The sequence below is a fragment of the Pleuronectes platessa genome, chromosome 5 (genome assembly GCF_947347685.1).
Source record: "Pleuronectes platessa chromosome 5, fPlePla1.1, whole genome shotgun sequence".
NCBI classification, from domain to species: Eukaryota; Metazoa; Chordata; class Actinopteri; order Pleuronectiformes; family Pleuronectidae; genus Pleuronectes; species Pleuronectes platessa.
Window position 1 is genome coordinate 23,039,429 of NC_070630.1, and position 17,513 is coordinate 23,056,941.

Here is a 17,513-nt window from a genome sequence, read left to right on the forward strand (position 1 = left end):
ACTGTTATTGTGTTTGTGTAAAAGTGCCTTCTAATCCTAAAATGTATTCATCTCAGGTTTTATGAGGAGATATGAAATGTTTTTTATATTTATTAACTTTTTAAATATGTTCATGCAACCACATTGAGACGTATCAGGCAAAACATGTTTAATAAAGAAACACCACACGGTAAGGAAAAAATTAAGTCAATGCTTTATTCACCTCAGATTTGTCACATATGGCCACATTTGAGAAAGAATTAACAAAAAATAAAGATAAACACAAGTGAATCTTAGGGATGCAACACTGATAGTGTGTGTGTTGGTGTGTGTGTGTCTGTGTGTGTGTGTCTGTGTGTGTGTGTGTGTGTGTGTGTGTTGAAATGTGAGGCTGGTGAGTCACTTGTACTGGATGTTAAGTGCTGTTGATGAACATTTAAAAAAACAAACCTCAAATGAGTAACCATGAATGTCAGACCAGTCATATTTCTGCTAATAAATAACTTTTGTAAACCTACATAATAACTGAATTTGACGGCATCTTTATGTTTTCATTCTCTCCCTGTACATACATACTTACATACATATATATATTTACACCTTTATTTATATCCCTGGACACTTTTCCCATCTTTGTCACTTTCTTCAGTTTCTGGGTTCAGGTAGCTCAGCAGTTTCATCACGGCCTCATTTTCAAAGTCTTGCATTTGCGTGGCCCCTCCCCTCTCGGCGTCCTCAGACTGTCTCTTTTCATTCGGGCTTTTATCTGAGTCCATGTGACCAAAATAGTCTTGTATGGCCTGTTCGAAAGAGCCCGTCATGCTCTGTCCAGCCTCGTCACGCTTCTGGCTCGACTTGCTGCCTCTGCTGTACGTGGGGTTCAGATACTGTGCCGGCATCTGAGCTGCCAAATACGCTGCCAGCTCATCCTCAGCCAGGGTGTCGTCGTAGTCGTTCTTCAATGTGCTGGGAAAGCGCCGCTGCGTGGGAGTGGATTCCCCCAAACCTCGCGCAGGCTGAGTGTGAAGTCGTGACAGCGAGCTCTTGTACTGCTTCTGCGTTCTGACAGGAGCTCGGTCGTCCGTGCCGCCTAAACCCAGGATTTTGAGGATTTCCTCTGTCCTCAGCTCCTCTGGGGATTTGTGAGTGTCGGGCAGGCGTCTGCTGTAGAATGTAGCCTCGGGAATCTTGTGTATCTTCTTGCTGGATACCTGAGAGAGCAGGTTTTGTGCTCTGTTTAATTTGCTCATCTTCTGTGACTTGATTTGATTCATCATTCCACCAGATTTGAGCATGTCCATCAGGTCTTCAGGTGGGATCTGGTATTTTTGGGAGATCTGAATGAACTCGTAGATGGTTCGCGGGAATATGTCGTCTCTGTACTGTGCCTGAGCTGCTCTCCTCTCAGTCCTCTGCTTCTCCTCCTCTTCCTCTATCTCTCTTTTCTGCTCTTCTTCCTCTGTTTTCTCCAGCACTTTCAGGAGGTAATAGTCCACTAGGTTGGCAACATCGTTTGGATCGTTTGACCTCTTGACTGGGTAACCTCCATCCTCCTCTTCTTCATCATCCTCAGGCACCTCTTCGTCGTTGTCGTCAACATAATCAAGCCCTCGGTCAATATCATGTTTGTCACCCCCCTCCTCTTCCTCTTCCTCCTCCTGTTCTTGCAGTGGACCCCAGTCAAGTGCATCATCGTACGCCACATTCCTCACCTTAAACATGTCATCATCCTCTTCCTCCTCCTCGTCCTCATTCTCCATGTCACCTTCTTCATCTTGGCGCTTGTGCATGGTCTTGGCACTAGTCCGCTTGTCCAGTTCGTCGAACATAGACTGTAGCGTGGCCAGATTCTGAGGTGTATACTTCTCCTCCACGTTCTCATTGGTGCGTTTGAAGTGGCTCTCTTTACCCGGCCGCTCATCCCCCTCTTCCTCACCCCCCTCACCCTCCTCCTCATCCTCGAACATCAGCGGCAGCTTCTCGTGGAGCGGGATGCCCTGTTGCTTCTGCTGCACCCTGGGATACACGCTGTCTTTTATGCCTTCTCCTTCGGCACTTGGATGAAGTGAATCAAGCTTTGATGCCTTTTCTGTCTGCTGGAGTGTGCTGAGCACGGCCTGGAGCAGCTCTTCGCTCTTGTCCTCCCTTCCTTCCTCCTCTTCCTCATCTTCATCTTTACTCTGCGTAGGGTTAGAAGCCAGTCTCAGCATTGCACGTAGCTTCTCTGCATCATCCATGTGGTTGGCCTCGTAGCCCACAGAGAGAGGGCTGTGCTGCTGGGAGTCCGTGCCGCTTCTCTGACGTAGGCTCTCGATGTACTCCAAGGCTTTAATCATGTCAACGTTAGGAGCCAGGGGGACACTTCCTCTCTGGTAGCCTGATTCGCTCCCCCACAGTTTGTGCTCTCTGAGCGGCACCCCATGAACACCAGAGGAACTTAGGAAGAGGAGGATTAGGGGGAGGTTGGTAAAACAAATGAGGAAGAGTTTGCTCGTGGTGGAGGTCTCTGGGAGGGACAGCATGGCGACGCCTGCAGAGGACAAGACAATGATGCACATGTCAGCACTAACCTTTACACATTAAGCTAACAGGTTCCCAGCGGTTAGTGCTCTGTCGACCTTATCATCACTCAAAACGTCTGGTCTGATGACCGCATCACAGACCAATACGACAACTGTATTGATTCTAAGTGAGGAGCTCAGGCTGAAAATCTGATCCATCCACCATTTAATATTTATGTTGAATATCTGAACTACTTGACAAAATCCATATAAATGACCCTATTATTATTTTGTATTATTATTACAGAGTCGTTGTTTTTGTAGTTATTTTTCCGAGTCCTGCCGCCTGCTTGCCAGCAGCAGTAATAGCAGCGGCATTCAGCTCCCATACAAATCTCATTAGTCGTCAAATTGACGCTCTCTGTGAGTCACAGCCCCGTTGTCAGAGCAACCCGGTAAGGCTGATGTTTCTCTCTGTTTTCACAGAGTTTCTGTTTAAACAAACTGGTCTGTCCAATACAATCTGAAGGGAAATAATGTATTTAAATGTTTATTTGAATGCAAGTTCATGCAAAATGGAGGTATAGATAGATATAAAGATGTATATATATCTATATATCTATATATCTATATATCTATCTATCTATCTATATATATATATATATATATATAGGTGTATGCATTTTTTAGATATATATATCTATATATATCTATATACATTTTTAGATATATATATCTATTTATATCAATATAGATATAGATAGATAGATAGATAGATAGATAGATAGATAGATAGATAGATAGATAGACAGATAGATAGATAGATAGATAGATAGATAGATAGATAGATAGATAGATAGATAGATAGGTTATAGATACAGTTGGGTATTTCTGTATTAATATAGATTCACATTTTTCGTGCATACACAAACAATATAAAACGGACCAAACGCGACGAGAAATTGTTGTTATTCTGCCAGTTTTACTTTTTAAATCTAAAAACTCGGCTCAATAATCGTTTTTGACGTTTTATATCAGGCAAATTGTTCGCGTTGAAAGAAGGTTGCAAAAAGGAGCAGATCGCTGATCGAGAACAAAGAAACGCGGCGAGCAGCGCAAACACAACCTCTTCGCCTCCACATCTGTGTCGGAGCATCAGGTTGCCAAACAGCTACTGTTAAACACGGCGGCTGAAGTGGCAGACACAGGAAATCCGTCTGCATTTAGTGCGAAGGAAACATGTCTCCAGCCGCGCTGCAGAGTGTGAAGGAAAGAAAACACAAGAGTTACCTTTGTAATTAGTTGGTTGGTCGGGAGCTGAGCATCTCTGTGCCTCACAGAGTCCGTGTTGTTCTCAGCACCGCGGACAGCTCCTCACGCTATTAGAGGGAGCACCTGACTCGTGCGTCACGAACACACATACACACACACACAGAGGCGAGGGGGCGTATACGCAACTCACCCACGCACACAGCGAACACACGCACGCGCCGCTGATTTGAGTCAGCCAAAGCAAAATAAACGAGTGCTTGGCTCTTTGAATATGAGCTGAAATAGTTTGGAGGCAGCACAATGTCATTTTGTCGCATCTCATGGGGAAATTAATATATCCATGATGCTGCTACAAAAGAGCAATGAGGGAAATGAGTGGTGTGACTGTCACTGCTTCTATGTGAAATATAGTCTGTTTGACATAAGATGAAATGTTGTGGGCATGTTCTTAAGTGACTAGAAAGCTTAAAGTCATATTTTCAGCTTTTTGCTGTTTTCTTCTTACTAAATCACCAAACAAATGCTGTTAAATAGCTGATAAACAGTTTCCTACACTGTAAAGGTTCACGCTTGGCACAGTACAATGAAGATGAAGCTCATATATGCTTGTTTCACATTTAGACATGCAGGCATTTTCCTGTCATAAAAAACTGACATTAAACTCAGATTATTCATCTTAATGCTCTTTGATTTTTTACTAAATCACAGAGTAACTGTGCTGTTTAATAGTAGATAAATACTCCATAGATGTTGTTTATGCTCCATTGTTTTTCTAAACACTGTAAAGGTTTATGATAGTATATTATATTGCACTGTTGGCTGCTGCCATTGACTCCTGTTGTGTCTCTGCTGCGGCACTGAGGGACAGAGACAGTTGAAGTCCACCGATGACTCACATATGGACTCCGCCAAAGCCTGAGACGGGGCGGGGTGACAGAGGGGCTGCTGCAGAGGAGTGTCTGTGTATGTGTGTGAGAGAGAAAGAGAGAGAGAGAGAGAGAGAGAGAGAGAGAGAGAGAGAGAGAGAGAGAGAGAGAGAGAGAGAGAACTTTCGACGTCAGCGAGGCGCGCTGTGGTCTCTATTTTTGGCCGCCTGTCAAATCTGTGTGTTTGTGTGTGTATGTGTGTGTGTTATTGCTTGCACTTCCATTCATAAACCCCTTGTTGCTGTTATGATGTGTGTTCAGGCTTCCACTAACCTGTCTGATATTCGGTCGCACATTGTCAATAGAAAATAACAAAAAATGCATCAACTCACATGATTTGTGATGCTTCCCGCAGTGAAAAAAGCATATGATTGTTGAAATACCACTGAATGGTCAAATTTGAATTCAAAATTTGTTGACATTTCCAAGTGCAAATAGATCAAAATACTTTCTTTGTAGTACATGCAGGTACTGGAAATAATAATTTTCCTCAGCTAAAAAAAACACTGCGTTGATATATTGCAGTAAATAAAAATAAGGCAATGCTCCTTCAAAGTCCTTAAAAACTTCAGGGGTTCAGTCCTGTGGCATTAAAAGCTTCTAGATATAAATTCATATTGAGTCTTGTAAAACGTAATTGTGCTGATGTTTTTCATTTCTTCTGGAAGGAAAGCAGTTTCCTTCCTTCCATCCATAAGAACGAAGCCCACTTTCCTAATGATGTCACATGACCAGGAGACCAAAAGAAACCAGGACAAAACAGCAGATTTTAATCTCATATCTCATTCAGCTTAATTACACCCACTCACCCACACACAGACACACACAGACACACACACAGTGCCAGCTTTGTAGCGATAAAGCTGGAGCTGTCTGGCTAATTGCTTGTGGTTGTGTCTGTGGCAGGATTACTGGTAAACATAAACCAATTACAGCTCAGTTCCACCCTGATTTCATCTGAAAAAAAGACACACACAAGGTTTCTCTCAGGTCATATGAGAACTTTTTTACTGGCAATTACTAGTTTTCCGCTCCAATCACATTTTTCACCGCGGTGTGGTGTTACTGCTCATATTCCATTTCTTTGTAAACATTAAATCTGAGTTGTAGCCAGTGCAGGAAGTGACATGTGTACCTTCACCTCAGACTACAGTCTTATTAAAAGGTGTATGGAAGTGATGGTGTGGCTCTTGTTTGGGTTCCGGTGTGGTCCAAGTGAACTGAGTTTAAACATAACAACCAATGCTAAATAACAAAACTTAAGAATTGACCCTGGCCTTTCAGTGCCCTTCAATGAAGATGGCATTTGTTATCATCTCCATTGTCTGCAGGGATTCCTCAAGTCAACTCTACTGACTTATCTCAGCTTTTCAGACATATTACATGGTCTTCAACAGCTGGGAAAAGCAATACTTTTAAATCTAAAATAGCTCTCAGCAGAGCGCGTACCTGCACCAAGGCCCAACAGTGCCGTTATGCTCCATCAATTTGCACCAAATCAAACTAATAGCTATCAGTTCCCTAATATGTCTGATTTAAACATCTATCAATTATTCCATGGGAAGTTGGAATATGGCAAAATAAATATAAATCTAACAACTTTAAAGAAATTTATAAGAATATTGAATCTTCCCCTTGATCTGCATCTGCACCAAATAAGTTATGGTTTCTTCTCTGACCCATACCCTTTATGGTTCCATCCATTTGTCCAACAATTAAGGGACAGGGTTGAAAACATAACCTCATTGGTGAGGTATATATAAGAAGTATAAAAACACATCTTTCATCTGGTGATTAGAATCCCTATCCCTGATGAAAAATGGACATTCAATGCTCATGACAGCCTTTTGATACAGTTGAAAGCTCAGCAAATGACTTGTCTGCACTGTTATATTACACTGGGATTTTGTGCTGGTAATGTGCACACCCTGCAGTAAAACAGTGTAATAACCCAGAGCCATTGCAAACTGTTATTTTGTACATAATGCCATGGGGGACTTGAAGCAGCATCTTGCGGATTTGAGGATTTGCTCGAAATCTTAATGGCTGAAAATTCATCCTGCAAAAACAAGAGGAAAAACAATCGCGCTAATATAGGACCCTATTGTGTGTTGAAAAAATATGTTTTATACAGACTTTAATAACACATAAATCCCAGTGTGTGTGTTCTCAGCCCCATCAAAGCACATTAGAATCCGTCTATACAGACAAACGCTCTCCTGGTCGACGGCACCATTTCCTCCCTCCTCATTCCCTCTCCTCTGTGTGTGTGTTTGTCCCTGGGTGACTGACACCGGCTGCTCCCCATTCATTACCACCGAGCTTGACAGCCCATAATTCTGCTCCTTAGCTCAGGTTATCAGATGCTTGGCAGGCACAATGTAGAGAGAGAGAGAGACAGGGAGGGAGGGAGAGGGAAAGGTTGTGAATGGGTTTACAGAGTTTGACGTCAGAGTCAGCTCTGTCTTTACTGGTCGATTGTGTGTGTGTGTGAGTGTGTGTGTGTGTGTGTGAGTGTGTGAGTGAGTGTGTGAGTGTGTGAGTGTGTTAGTGTGTGTATGCGTGTGAGCTTGTTTTTGATTCTGTGTGTATGTGTTTGTGCGTGCGTGTGTGTGTGTGTGTGTGTGTGTGTGTGTTTGTGTCAGGGAAATAAATAGTTGTGATGCATCAGTTTTTTTAATCTTTTATGAAATGTGAGATGTGGCACCAGATTGGGTCAGAGTCTCTCCAGGGCATTTATAGCCCAGCAGAGCAGAAATACAAAATGTTCCCCAACACATTTGTAACCTTTTCCTGAAAGGATGACGACAATAAAGTTAATTTCTGAAGCGTGCATGTTTATAGACGTCACTTCTGTCTGGGAGGCGTGGCTACAGGAGAATGATTGTTTTCTACTGGGCGACAGAAAGGGATCAAAAGAAGAAGACAAAAAGCCTGATATTTACAAAACACTTTTGTGAGACAGCTATTAAAAGGTTCTGTACTAATGTTTTTATATCCGACAATTTATATAACTGAGCCTGAATCTGGTTCACGTTGTGTTTTTGTGTTTGTCTGGTTTGAATATGCACAGCAGGATGACTCATCTGGCTGCTGACGCTCTGTGAGGAGGAAACAGCAGAAACAATCAGACCACTGTGGCTGTTTATGAAAATAGAAATGAAATTGGCCGGACCTTTAGCACGAATGGAAATTCAAAACGAGGAACCAACGACAGGGGGAGGGGCTTTGAACAGATCTGACTGAGATTTGTAGCATTACACAGATATTTGCACTTAATGCAGTGGGTTACTACAGTAAATAGAGCAAATAGATGATTTGTATGATTCAATTAATGTTTGAACAAACATCAATATAACCTATAAACATCTTTCATTGAATAAATACTAAAAAATAATAACATCAATCCTTATCACATTGATATTTGTGTGTTGTTTTTCTGGTGAGTTTGGTTTGAATTAGTTATCTGGTGCTATAAAAACTAGTTGAAATGTCACGATTGGCAGCTGAGACAGAGTTTTCGATTGGTCGAGGGGATGTATTGACTGGACTTTGCTACTGTGGCTCCACCCCCTGATCGCCACTGTGTAAACTCTGGTTTCCAATGTGCACGATGGTAGTGTCGGTAATCAGTATGTTTTTGCTTTGTTTCTAGATTAGTGGGAGGAGGTGAAGATGTTCCTGACCTTTTTCCCCCTCACACTGGATTAACACTTAGCTTCTATACATATTACTGTTCATTACCAAGTAATAGCCTAGATACAGATGTGCATGCCTCATTTTAATCTGGGCAAAACCCTGGATTTAACGTAAAAAATCCAGTTGTACTTTGAATGTAACTGTCTGTGGTGATTCATTGGCAACCATTTTGCTGATCGTTGACTCTATGTAGTTTAAATTGTGTGATGAGAATGCAGTAGTGAATTGTTACCCAGCATCAATATGTAAATTCAGTTTTTGTTTTGTAGGAAGAATGTCTTTATGTTGTGTGCAGGCGACTGCTGCTGAGACTGTCTCTTCCATTTGCTGCAAACCTCACAAGCCAGCCTGGCTAATACATACAACCTTGTTAAAATAAATAAACTATAGCTGTGCCTTTTGCACTACATGTATTTATTTACAGCAGCAGCAGTATGTTTTTTTTTTTTAATTACTTTGGTATTTTGCCTGCTGGAGCTAACAGGAGCTAACTGGCTAAATTTGTTCTCAGTTGTTGAGCTAGCCCCCTGCAGAGGGTGTGAACCTGATATTATGAAATAAAAAGACAAATCCTTTATATAAAACTGCCACTAAAACAGATTCAAAAAGATAAACCAAGATACAAAAGGCAGAATTTTTATGTATAATAATTATCATATTTTAAATGATTTCACAAAGTTTTGATGAAATTATATTTTATAAATCATCATGGGATTATTTGATAATTACACATTTATTCATGTATTATTGAACATTTTCTGTCTGTCTATATCAGATTGTACCATCATAGGACTTCATACGTCGCGTACATTTATCTAAGCCTTTATACAACAAAAGTGTCATAGTCTCTGCAAAACAAAATGTTGTTGTTCACCTCTTACACAGTATCAGCTTTATCGGTGATGTCACAACACATCCAGCAACATGGCGTTATCAGAGTAATGGTACAATGGAGCATGATCTTCCTTCTCTGACGTATTCCACATCTCTCTCTTCCCTCTCGCTTTTCTTGCCTAAGGCAGCTAATGAGATCGAGTAAAAAGAAAAACAGATGAAGAGAAGTTGTCTGAAGAGAATTTTTTTAAGAGCGAGCTCATTTTTCTCTTATTCCCCCAGTTTAGCATCTTAAAGCATCAGCATCTATTCTCATATTACTTCTGCCAAGTTACACCATCATGGTCGCCGACTATTGCTTGAGCAACATTAAACAGCCTGCCACACTCGGCTGCTTACGAAATGCAGAATGTTATGTGTTGCCTCGTGTTGCCGTTTCATGGTCCTGAGCTTTGATGCTGCTGTTTCTGAATCCGCCTCCATCTTAAAGTCACAGAGCAGATGTTGTGTTTCGGGCACATCAGGGAATATTTGATGTTTACTTCCTTCTGAAAGACAAAAATAAACCTGCCCCTCCCTGCTCTGGTACCCCCCCAGCATCTCTAAGAAACAGCCTCTTTCTGCTGTGACACATCAGCAAACAGCAGGGATACTTGTAATGGAGCAGGGGGTCTCAACAGGAGGTTTCTGAAATATATTGCACTGCTGTTTAACATTTATACAGAAGAAGAAGTGACAGAGGATAAGCCCTGGCAGGGAAAGCAGACTGTTGTGCAGGGATAAAGCCAAAGCTCCAGTTTGAACTCACTGGTTTCATGATCTTTTTGCGGTGGATTCACCCTCAGGTCCAGGGCCACAGTGGATACCAATTAGACAGATACCAGGGGAACCCACAATATACCTACTGACACTGGGAAAACATCTGTGGACCCGGGACATACGTTGATGAAAATGTGACAGAAATAGCCTCTTCGAAGGATCTGATGTTGCACTTCTTTATTCTATAATTCAACATTTTATGAAAGCTTAGAGGAGAATTTATGGGAAATGAAACTTTTTGTCTACTAAATAAATACATCATCAAATGGGTTTTCAGTTAGTTTAAAATAGCAACTTCTCAATGTTGCAATATTCATATAACATATTTATATTAGCACCTACTACATATTTATTTATGTACCATATTTATCCCATTCTCTGCTTAACCCCCCCCCCCGCCCCCTCACTGCCCTGCAAAGTTGATATGATTAATATTATTTGTCATACTTGTCTATGTCGGTCACTACTAATGTGTGCACATTTACTACCTCGACTTCTGTTTACTAATTATTTATTTATTTGATACTATTTTCATGTTTATATATTTCCTTATAATATATGTATAACAGACATAATTTGATTTGAGGATGATTTATCACTTTGGTCTTCACCGGTCTGGACTACAACGTTTGAGAAAATAACAATTCTTTTCTTTTTGTTTTCTCTTGCACATTTGGGTTACTTCCTGTTTTCCTTTGTTGGTTTACCCCTTGTGTCTCGTTTCCGATCTCTGTCTGCGTTCCCGCTCCCTGCTGATCGAATGTCCCGCCCTCATTAGTTTCCCCTGCTTGACTCACAGTGCAGACACAGTCAGAGATGTGGTGAATAGAATAAAAGGGTTTTATAGTAACAGGTTAGCATCGATAAGCAGAACCAGGCAGCTAAAGGGTGACAACTTGGCTTCAATCTCATTTTCACCTCGGCTGTATTCTAGGATTTAACCTTCCAATTTCAGCTATTTTGTCCTTTGTAACCTGCACCCACAACTGCTTTCCTTTTTCATTCCACTTGCCTTAAATTTGCCTTGGATCTGGCATTTGTTGCTTCTGGCTATTGATTCTCCTATTGAGCTCCCACTGCACAGATAAAAACTAACTTGATGTACTGATGCAATAAAGTGCAGGAATCTCCATTTGCTGAAGTTGTCCCCTCCAGCTCACCTGCCACAAATACTCAGAGTGCAAATATTTGTTAACACCATTATCTTTTTAAAACAATCTTGGTTGACAGCAGACACACACAGACAATTTCCTAAATAAAGATATAATGAAAACTGAGTTAAAGATAATTATCATGCAAAAACATATGTAAAAATATCAACTCTGTTAAAACGTGTAGAGCACAAACTCTATCTGTTAGAGATTTGTGATAACAAAGATCTGCAAAGATGAGAACACAGACACACATCAGCCTCAGCTCCGACACTCTCTTACAAGCACAACACATCTGGAGGTGTTGTCTCATGAAAGCCAGACATATCTATCATGTGGGAGAGTCCTTTGACTCTCCCTAAGGCCCCCTCTAGAAATGCTAATAAGCAGTCTTTAGGATGTCATGGGCAATTTAAATTAGAAATAAAATATAGCCTGAGATAGAATTAGAAATTTTAGTTTTTACATATATTTTGGAGCACACTTAATGATTCAGGTCTACTTTATTTTTACATTTTCAGTTATAGGACATCCCCAAAATAATACAAATGTTTGATACAAAACTTCCTTGATTTCAGACAGAAGTAGAACAAATAGTCCGGCCTCTCGCAAGTTCATCTAACATGAGCTACATGAGCTGAAAAGGCCTCTCTGACAGACTATTAAATGGTTTCAGCTGAGTCATTTTACAATGAGGATACTGGGAAGTGAGAACACTTTAAGAATAAGTGAGAATACTGGAATGGATGACCCAAATATGGCTAAATATGGCTTCATGACTCCATACACATCATATTAAAAGGCTAAAGCTGGGAGATGATAGAGAACATGGACATGAAGAAGCTAGTTGTTCTTGCATTGCAGTGTAAAGCTAGTTGGTCTGAGTAATATAATGTGAATAAGAATTCAACTGACTTTAACTCGAATCACATCTGATAAAAGATTCATGGAAAACGTGACACTATGGCAACATTGGCTACGTTATGATTCTGATATGAACTCAGTCTAAACTTGTATTTGATCTTTTTGATTTTTCTATCTTTTCGCCGCTGGTCAATGGCACTATATTTTCAGATTGTCCATCCTTACGCATCTTGTGAACATGATATCTTAAGAATGCCCTGAGGGAACCCCTTTACATTTGGTTCAAATATTCATTTAACTCAAAGTTGAACTTATTAGATTTGGTGTCTGGTGATCAAAGGTCAAACTTCCGTGTGACCTCCGAAAGTAAACTTTGCTTTGGTTGGTACGTTGTCCTGCATTCTCCTCGGCTCAGGAAATAAAAAAGCTTCCCAGAGCAGCTGCATTTACCAGACAAAGGTCGAACGCCGCCTCCAGTACACAAAGAGACCGCTGCCAACCCAGCAGCTGACAGGTGGGCTTTCCCACATTCAAGACTCAAAACTTTTGCCAATATTTTCCCCTTTGGCTGCTGCTTTTTACTCCCCCAACTTCAGCCTCTAGAGGTACAATCAAGTGGGCGACAAATCTGTCCAACAGCAGCCACAGAAATGTCAGGTTTTTGAGTTTGAGTTCTCTGGGAGTGACACTTAATATCCGTGTCTGTGACCCCAGGATAGTGGATGGAGTGTGGGACTGCTCTCGCCCCCACTGAGCTCCAGCCAACTGTCGCTGAAAGTCAGGAGCTCCCCAGAAAACCACAATATCTCCAATAATGTTCAGCAGTTTGACATCAATATATGTTTAGGGGATTAACATAATAACAGAACTCTGAATACATGTATGTAAACAATATCCCACAACAAATACCTTCATGGGTGACTGTGTGTTTAATGAATTAGAGAGGATGTAGTGGTCGTTGTTTCAGTTCAGTCGGGAAACTGTCTAGTGAGCGTTTATTTGAATGTTTAGATCGAAGCATGACATCAGATTTTTTATCCAAGAGTTGCATCACAGCCTTGCTTTGCTCTTATACGTATTCCATATAAAAAACTACTATGGGATTTTACCTGATATAAAATATAAAATCACCTCACCTGTTGAAGATGATACAAATATATGTACCTCAAAAACTTATATAAAATAATACCACAGGCTATAGCTATACTATAGCCCACATAGGATTTAATTAAAATATATACACAAGACAACTGTGTGAACTCCATGTATCCTAAAACCGTACAAGTCTGAATATTTGAATGGGCAGTCCTCTGCAGCTGTCATTTGAACTGAGTTTTACCAGTGTTACAGTCGTCCCTCTCGATTTGGCTTCAACCAACAAGCTGCCATAACATGTTACGTTCACATCTGTCACGCTGCCTGGTCAGAGGTCTCAGTCTAAACGCTCCACTCAGGCTGCCTCCACCTGACACTTTGATTAGTGGTCACATGTTGAGGCTGATCAGAAGCTGATAGAATGATCTGCTTGTGTAGAAGCTCTGATTGCCATTGATTTAGAATTAACAGTAGATAATTTAAAATTATAATCATAATTATCTGTTTAATACCAGTGTTGGGACATGTTTTCTTTTTACACTTCATATGATCTAAAATATTCAGCAAACCCAATTACCAGTCCAATATTTTTTTGGGGGGGTGGTTTTTTCTCCCATTTTGTAAAGTTACCTCAAATATATCAAGGGTGGAACATCATTTATTTAATTAAATATTGTATAAATACACATGAAGTTTATATCAAATTATATAATAAAAGAGTTCGGTGTTATAGCACTGTATGTATAGGGAATTTCAATGTTTTTATACATGTAAATATCATTCTTTGAACATCAAGTAATACAAGTATTTTTACGAGTTACTTTCTGTTATTCTATTGCTTTTGCCCCGTCTCGATATTTTCATTCTCATTTATGCTTTTTAAGTCTTCTTTATATTGCCACCAAGCTACTTCATTTGGAAGTGATTCACATGCAAACAGGAGTCTGGCTTCTCAACGTCTCCTTCCAACACTCGCAGATGATCAATTCAGGAAACAGACAGACCCATTTCAATTACCCATAAAGCCATGAGTCATTCTGACCAAATACTGTGCAGAAGATTTCACCGATTTGTCCCGGCTTTCAGGGTGGGAATATGATTGATTGAAATCCAATTTCGCATTTAGTCTTTGTGGATCATATTTCAAAGCGTTTCCTTTACGCAGACCTTCACCCTCTCCATGTTGGTGAGCAATGACAAATCACTCCTTTAATTGCTGGTTAAACTCGGCCTGAGTCTAGCGGTTGCTAAGTGCCCGGAGAGAGACAGGAAGCAGCACCAGGACTGCATCTGTCTGCTGCGTGATTCTTCCAGTGGGTTACGGAGGGAGGGGGAGAGCACAAGGGAGGGAGGGGCCTGTGGAAGTGCGGCCAGGATGACTCATAGGTCAGGTCTGCTTGAGAGAATGAGAAAGTGTGTTTGTGTGTGTACCTCTGTGTCAAAGCACAATTCATCATTTTCACATTATGCAAAGTTGTGCCGGTGTGTACATTTCTTTATAGGGAGATCAGAAGTATTCAGGTCCCTCCATCCTCCACTCGATGTCTGCCCTCTTTAATTCATTACTACAGTTTTACAACCCTGATTATAAAAATACATCAAAGTGATGATTCACTTCATTTATATTCTCATCTCAAGCAGGAGGAGTCGGCAGCACTGTTGTGCTTGAGGATATATCAGCATAACATGAGGCTATTTAGAGGAGACCTTTTGCTTATAACACAGTCTCTGTGCTATTGCTGACTGACCCGGTTCCCCTGCATTAAAGCTGCACACTGCATTTTACTAGAGTCCTGTAGTGAACATTAGGACTGTGGTTCGTGCTCTGTGTGCAACAGTGAGTGATTTATTCCTTTAATTCATTATAACAGCCCTTTTATTTTCTCTGAACAAATCAATGTTTTTACCCAAACATTGAATACAATGACTATGTATAATGTTAAAGGTGTGATTTGTAGTGGTGGGTGATCACCCGTCTCTGTAGTGTCAGTCAGATCTATGGATTATTTCAACATCCTTTATCTTGTTAACTGTTCTATTTTGATTCAGTCCCTGCTCTGCTATACTGTGTGTCTGGAAGAGAACAAGGAACATAACCACATCAGTGACTTTTTATAAAAAGATGACCACTCTAAGATTGCAACTTTGATGTGAAACAGACACATACTGAACATCAGAGAAATTAATGTCTCATCAATACATATTACTGAATTGATCTCTTCCCCAGAGTCCCTGTGCCTTATCGTCCGCAGATCCATCGTGGATAATGATGGTGAATCACTAATCAGAGATCGTCATGGCGGATCCTGTATCGTGCTGGCATCTGATAGTTGTGGTGGACCACGATCGAGGTGGCAGCTGATGGTGGATCCTGATGGCGGCAGCGGACAATGACTGTGGACTATGGTGGCATCCGATTATTATGGTGGATCATGATCGTGGTGGCTGCAAACCATGGACTATGATTACAACAAGACTGCTTGATATATAATATGTCTGCTCCGATACTCGACTATTACTGACAATAATCCATTAATTCATTGACCTTCCATTATGCTACACACTGTTTATTCTAATCAATGCTGTAAATACTTATATTTTTCTGATGATCTCCTTTACACGTGATATCTATTGCACTTCTGTCCGTCCTGGGAGAGGGATCCCTCACATGTGGCTCTCTCTGAGGCTTTTACGTTTGTTATATCCTGTTAAAAGGGTTTTTAGTAGTTTTTCCTTACTCTTGTTGAGGGTTAAGGAAAAGGATGTCACACCTTGTTAAAGCCCTATGAGCCAAATTGTGATTTGTGACTATGGGCTATACAAATCAAATTTGATTGATTGATCAATAAACACAATAATACAGCACGCTGCTATAATCTTTCAATGGATTACTGTCTTCTGTCTTTGTGTTACTCTAATCTTTCTCCTCAGGATATTTGAACAATCATGAAATCCTTCAGCCAACACCCCCCCCCCCCGTAGAACAACACATCAGTTATTTCCTGGTAGTTCCTTGTCACACGTCAGACGGCTGCAGGGTACACACAGTTGAAATCCTCAGTCGTTAGTGCTCTGTATTAGCTGCTTTCAACTTTTAATCTCACTTCTTCCTCAAACCAAACAACACCACTGACAGAACTCAGAGGCTTTCGTGGAGGGAGTTCATATCGGAGGTGTGTAAACAGAGGTTTATTGTGAATTCATTTTGCCCTCTCGGCAAAAGAGAATGAGAATTTCGGGTGCCCTGTTGTGTTGATGAAGCCCACACAGAGCATTTGATTACTGCCAGAGAGAAATGACTGCAATTATCTGAGTCACTGGTGTGAGGGGAAAAGTGCAAGAGGTGAGTTGTGTTTGCCTTGTGTGTAAATACTTGATTTTGTTACCACTTGAAGACATTTTCCAGCATAAATATTGACCCTCTCAGTACCAGTCAGCATTGCCAGATGGGAAATGTTGAAGTATCATACCAGAAACTTAAAATTATCGTATTCTGAGGTATTTGTATGCAACCCTAGTAGGTATGAGATGCTCAATACTAATGTTTCAAAGCTGTATCGAGATTCTGAAGTGATTTATTGTACAGAAACAAAGCTCTAATTTGGAAAAATGAGACAGGGAGGACTTGTGTGAAGCTCACGAGATACGAGTCACAGCTCCATGAAGTCACCACGCGACGGTCATGTTCATCATCACAAAATGATTTGCTGGAAAGACATCACGTGAGAAGTGATTCGTAGACACAGACGTGATCCATATTTTATTATCCAGATAATACTAAGTGTACTGGTACTAGTAGACCTCATGGGGACCATAGCCCCCGCTCTTAGAGGTAAAATGTGACTTGTGGTTTGGTTAAGGTTAGTGTTAGGCATGAGTTTGTCATGGTTAAGGTTCAGCAAATAGTAATTATGGTTAAGGTCAGAGTAAATCACCTGGAAATAAATATTAGTCAATATGTTCTCTGAATTCATGGGGATGTGTGCGTGTGCCAGCCAATGACATTACTACTAACCAGATGCTCCTAATGAGCATTCATCCATCTCCGTGGATACCAACTTTCCACCGAAGTGAAGTGGAATTATTTTATGATGATGAGATCCTTGAGATAATACATGATGATATATCAGTAGCTGTGTGTGTGTGTGTGTGTGCGTGGGTGTGTGTGTGTCACGATAAGGAAGAAACGTCAATGTCGGCTCTTTCAACATAATATCCATTACGGTGATTTCTAATTTTTCCTAAAATCTGAATATTCACATGCATGTTCCTGAACTCATCAACATATAAAATGAGACATTTAGGTAAGAAGCCATTACATATTGTAATATAATTAAAACAATTAACAGTCACTGCTTACTGTACTTCCACTT

General features: G+C 40.7%; 1 protein-coding gene across 1 annotated transcript; it reads right to left on the reverse strand.

Moving 5' to 3' along the window:
* Nucleotides 1-316: 316 nt before the first annotated feature.
* scg2a (secretogranin II a) lies at nt 317-3,841 on the reverse strand. Its single transcript, XM_053423348.1, has 2 exons — nt 3,771-3,841; nt 317-2,509 (listed from the first exon to the last, which is right to left on the reverse strand). Exon 2 carries the CDS (start codon nt 2,499-2,501, stop codon nt 582-584), a length of 1,920 nt encoding a protein of 639 aa, XP_053279323.1. The 5' UTR covers nt 2,502-2,509; nt 3,771-3,841; the 3' UTR covers nt 317-581.
* Nucleotides 3,842-17,513: the final 13,672 nt, after the last annotated feature.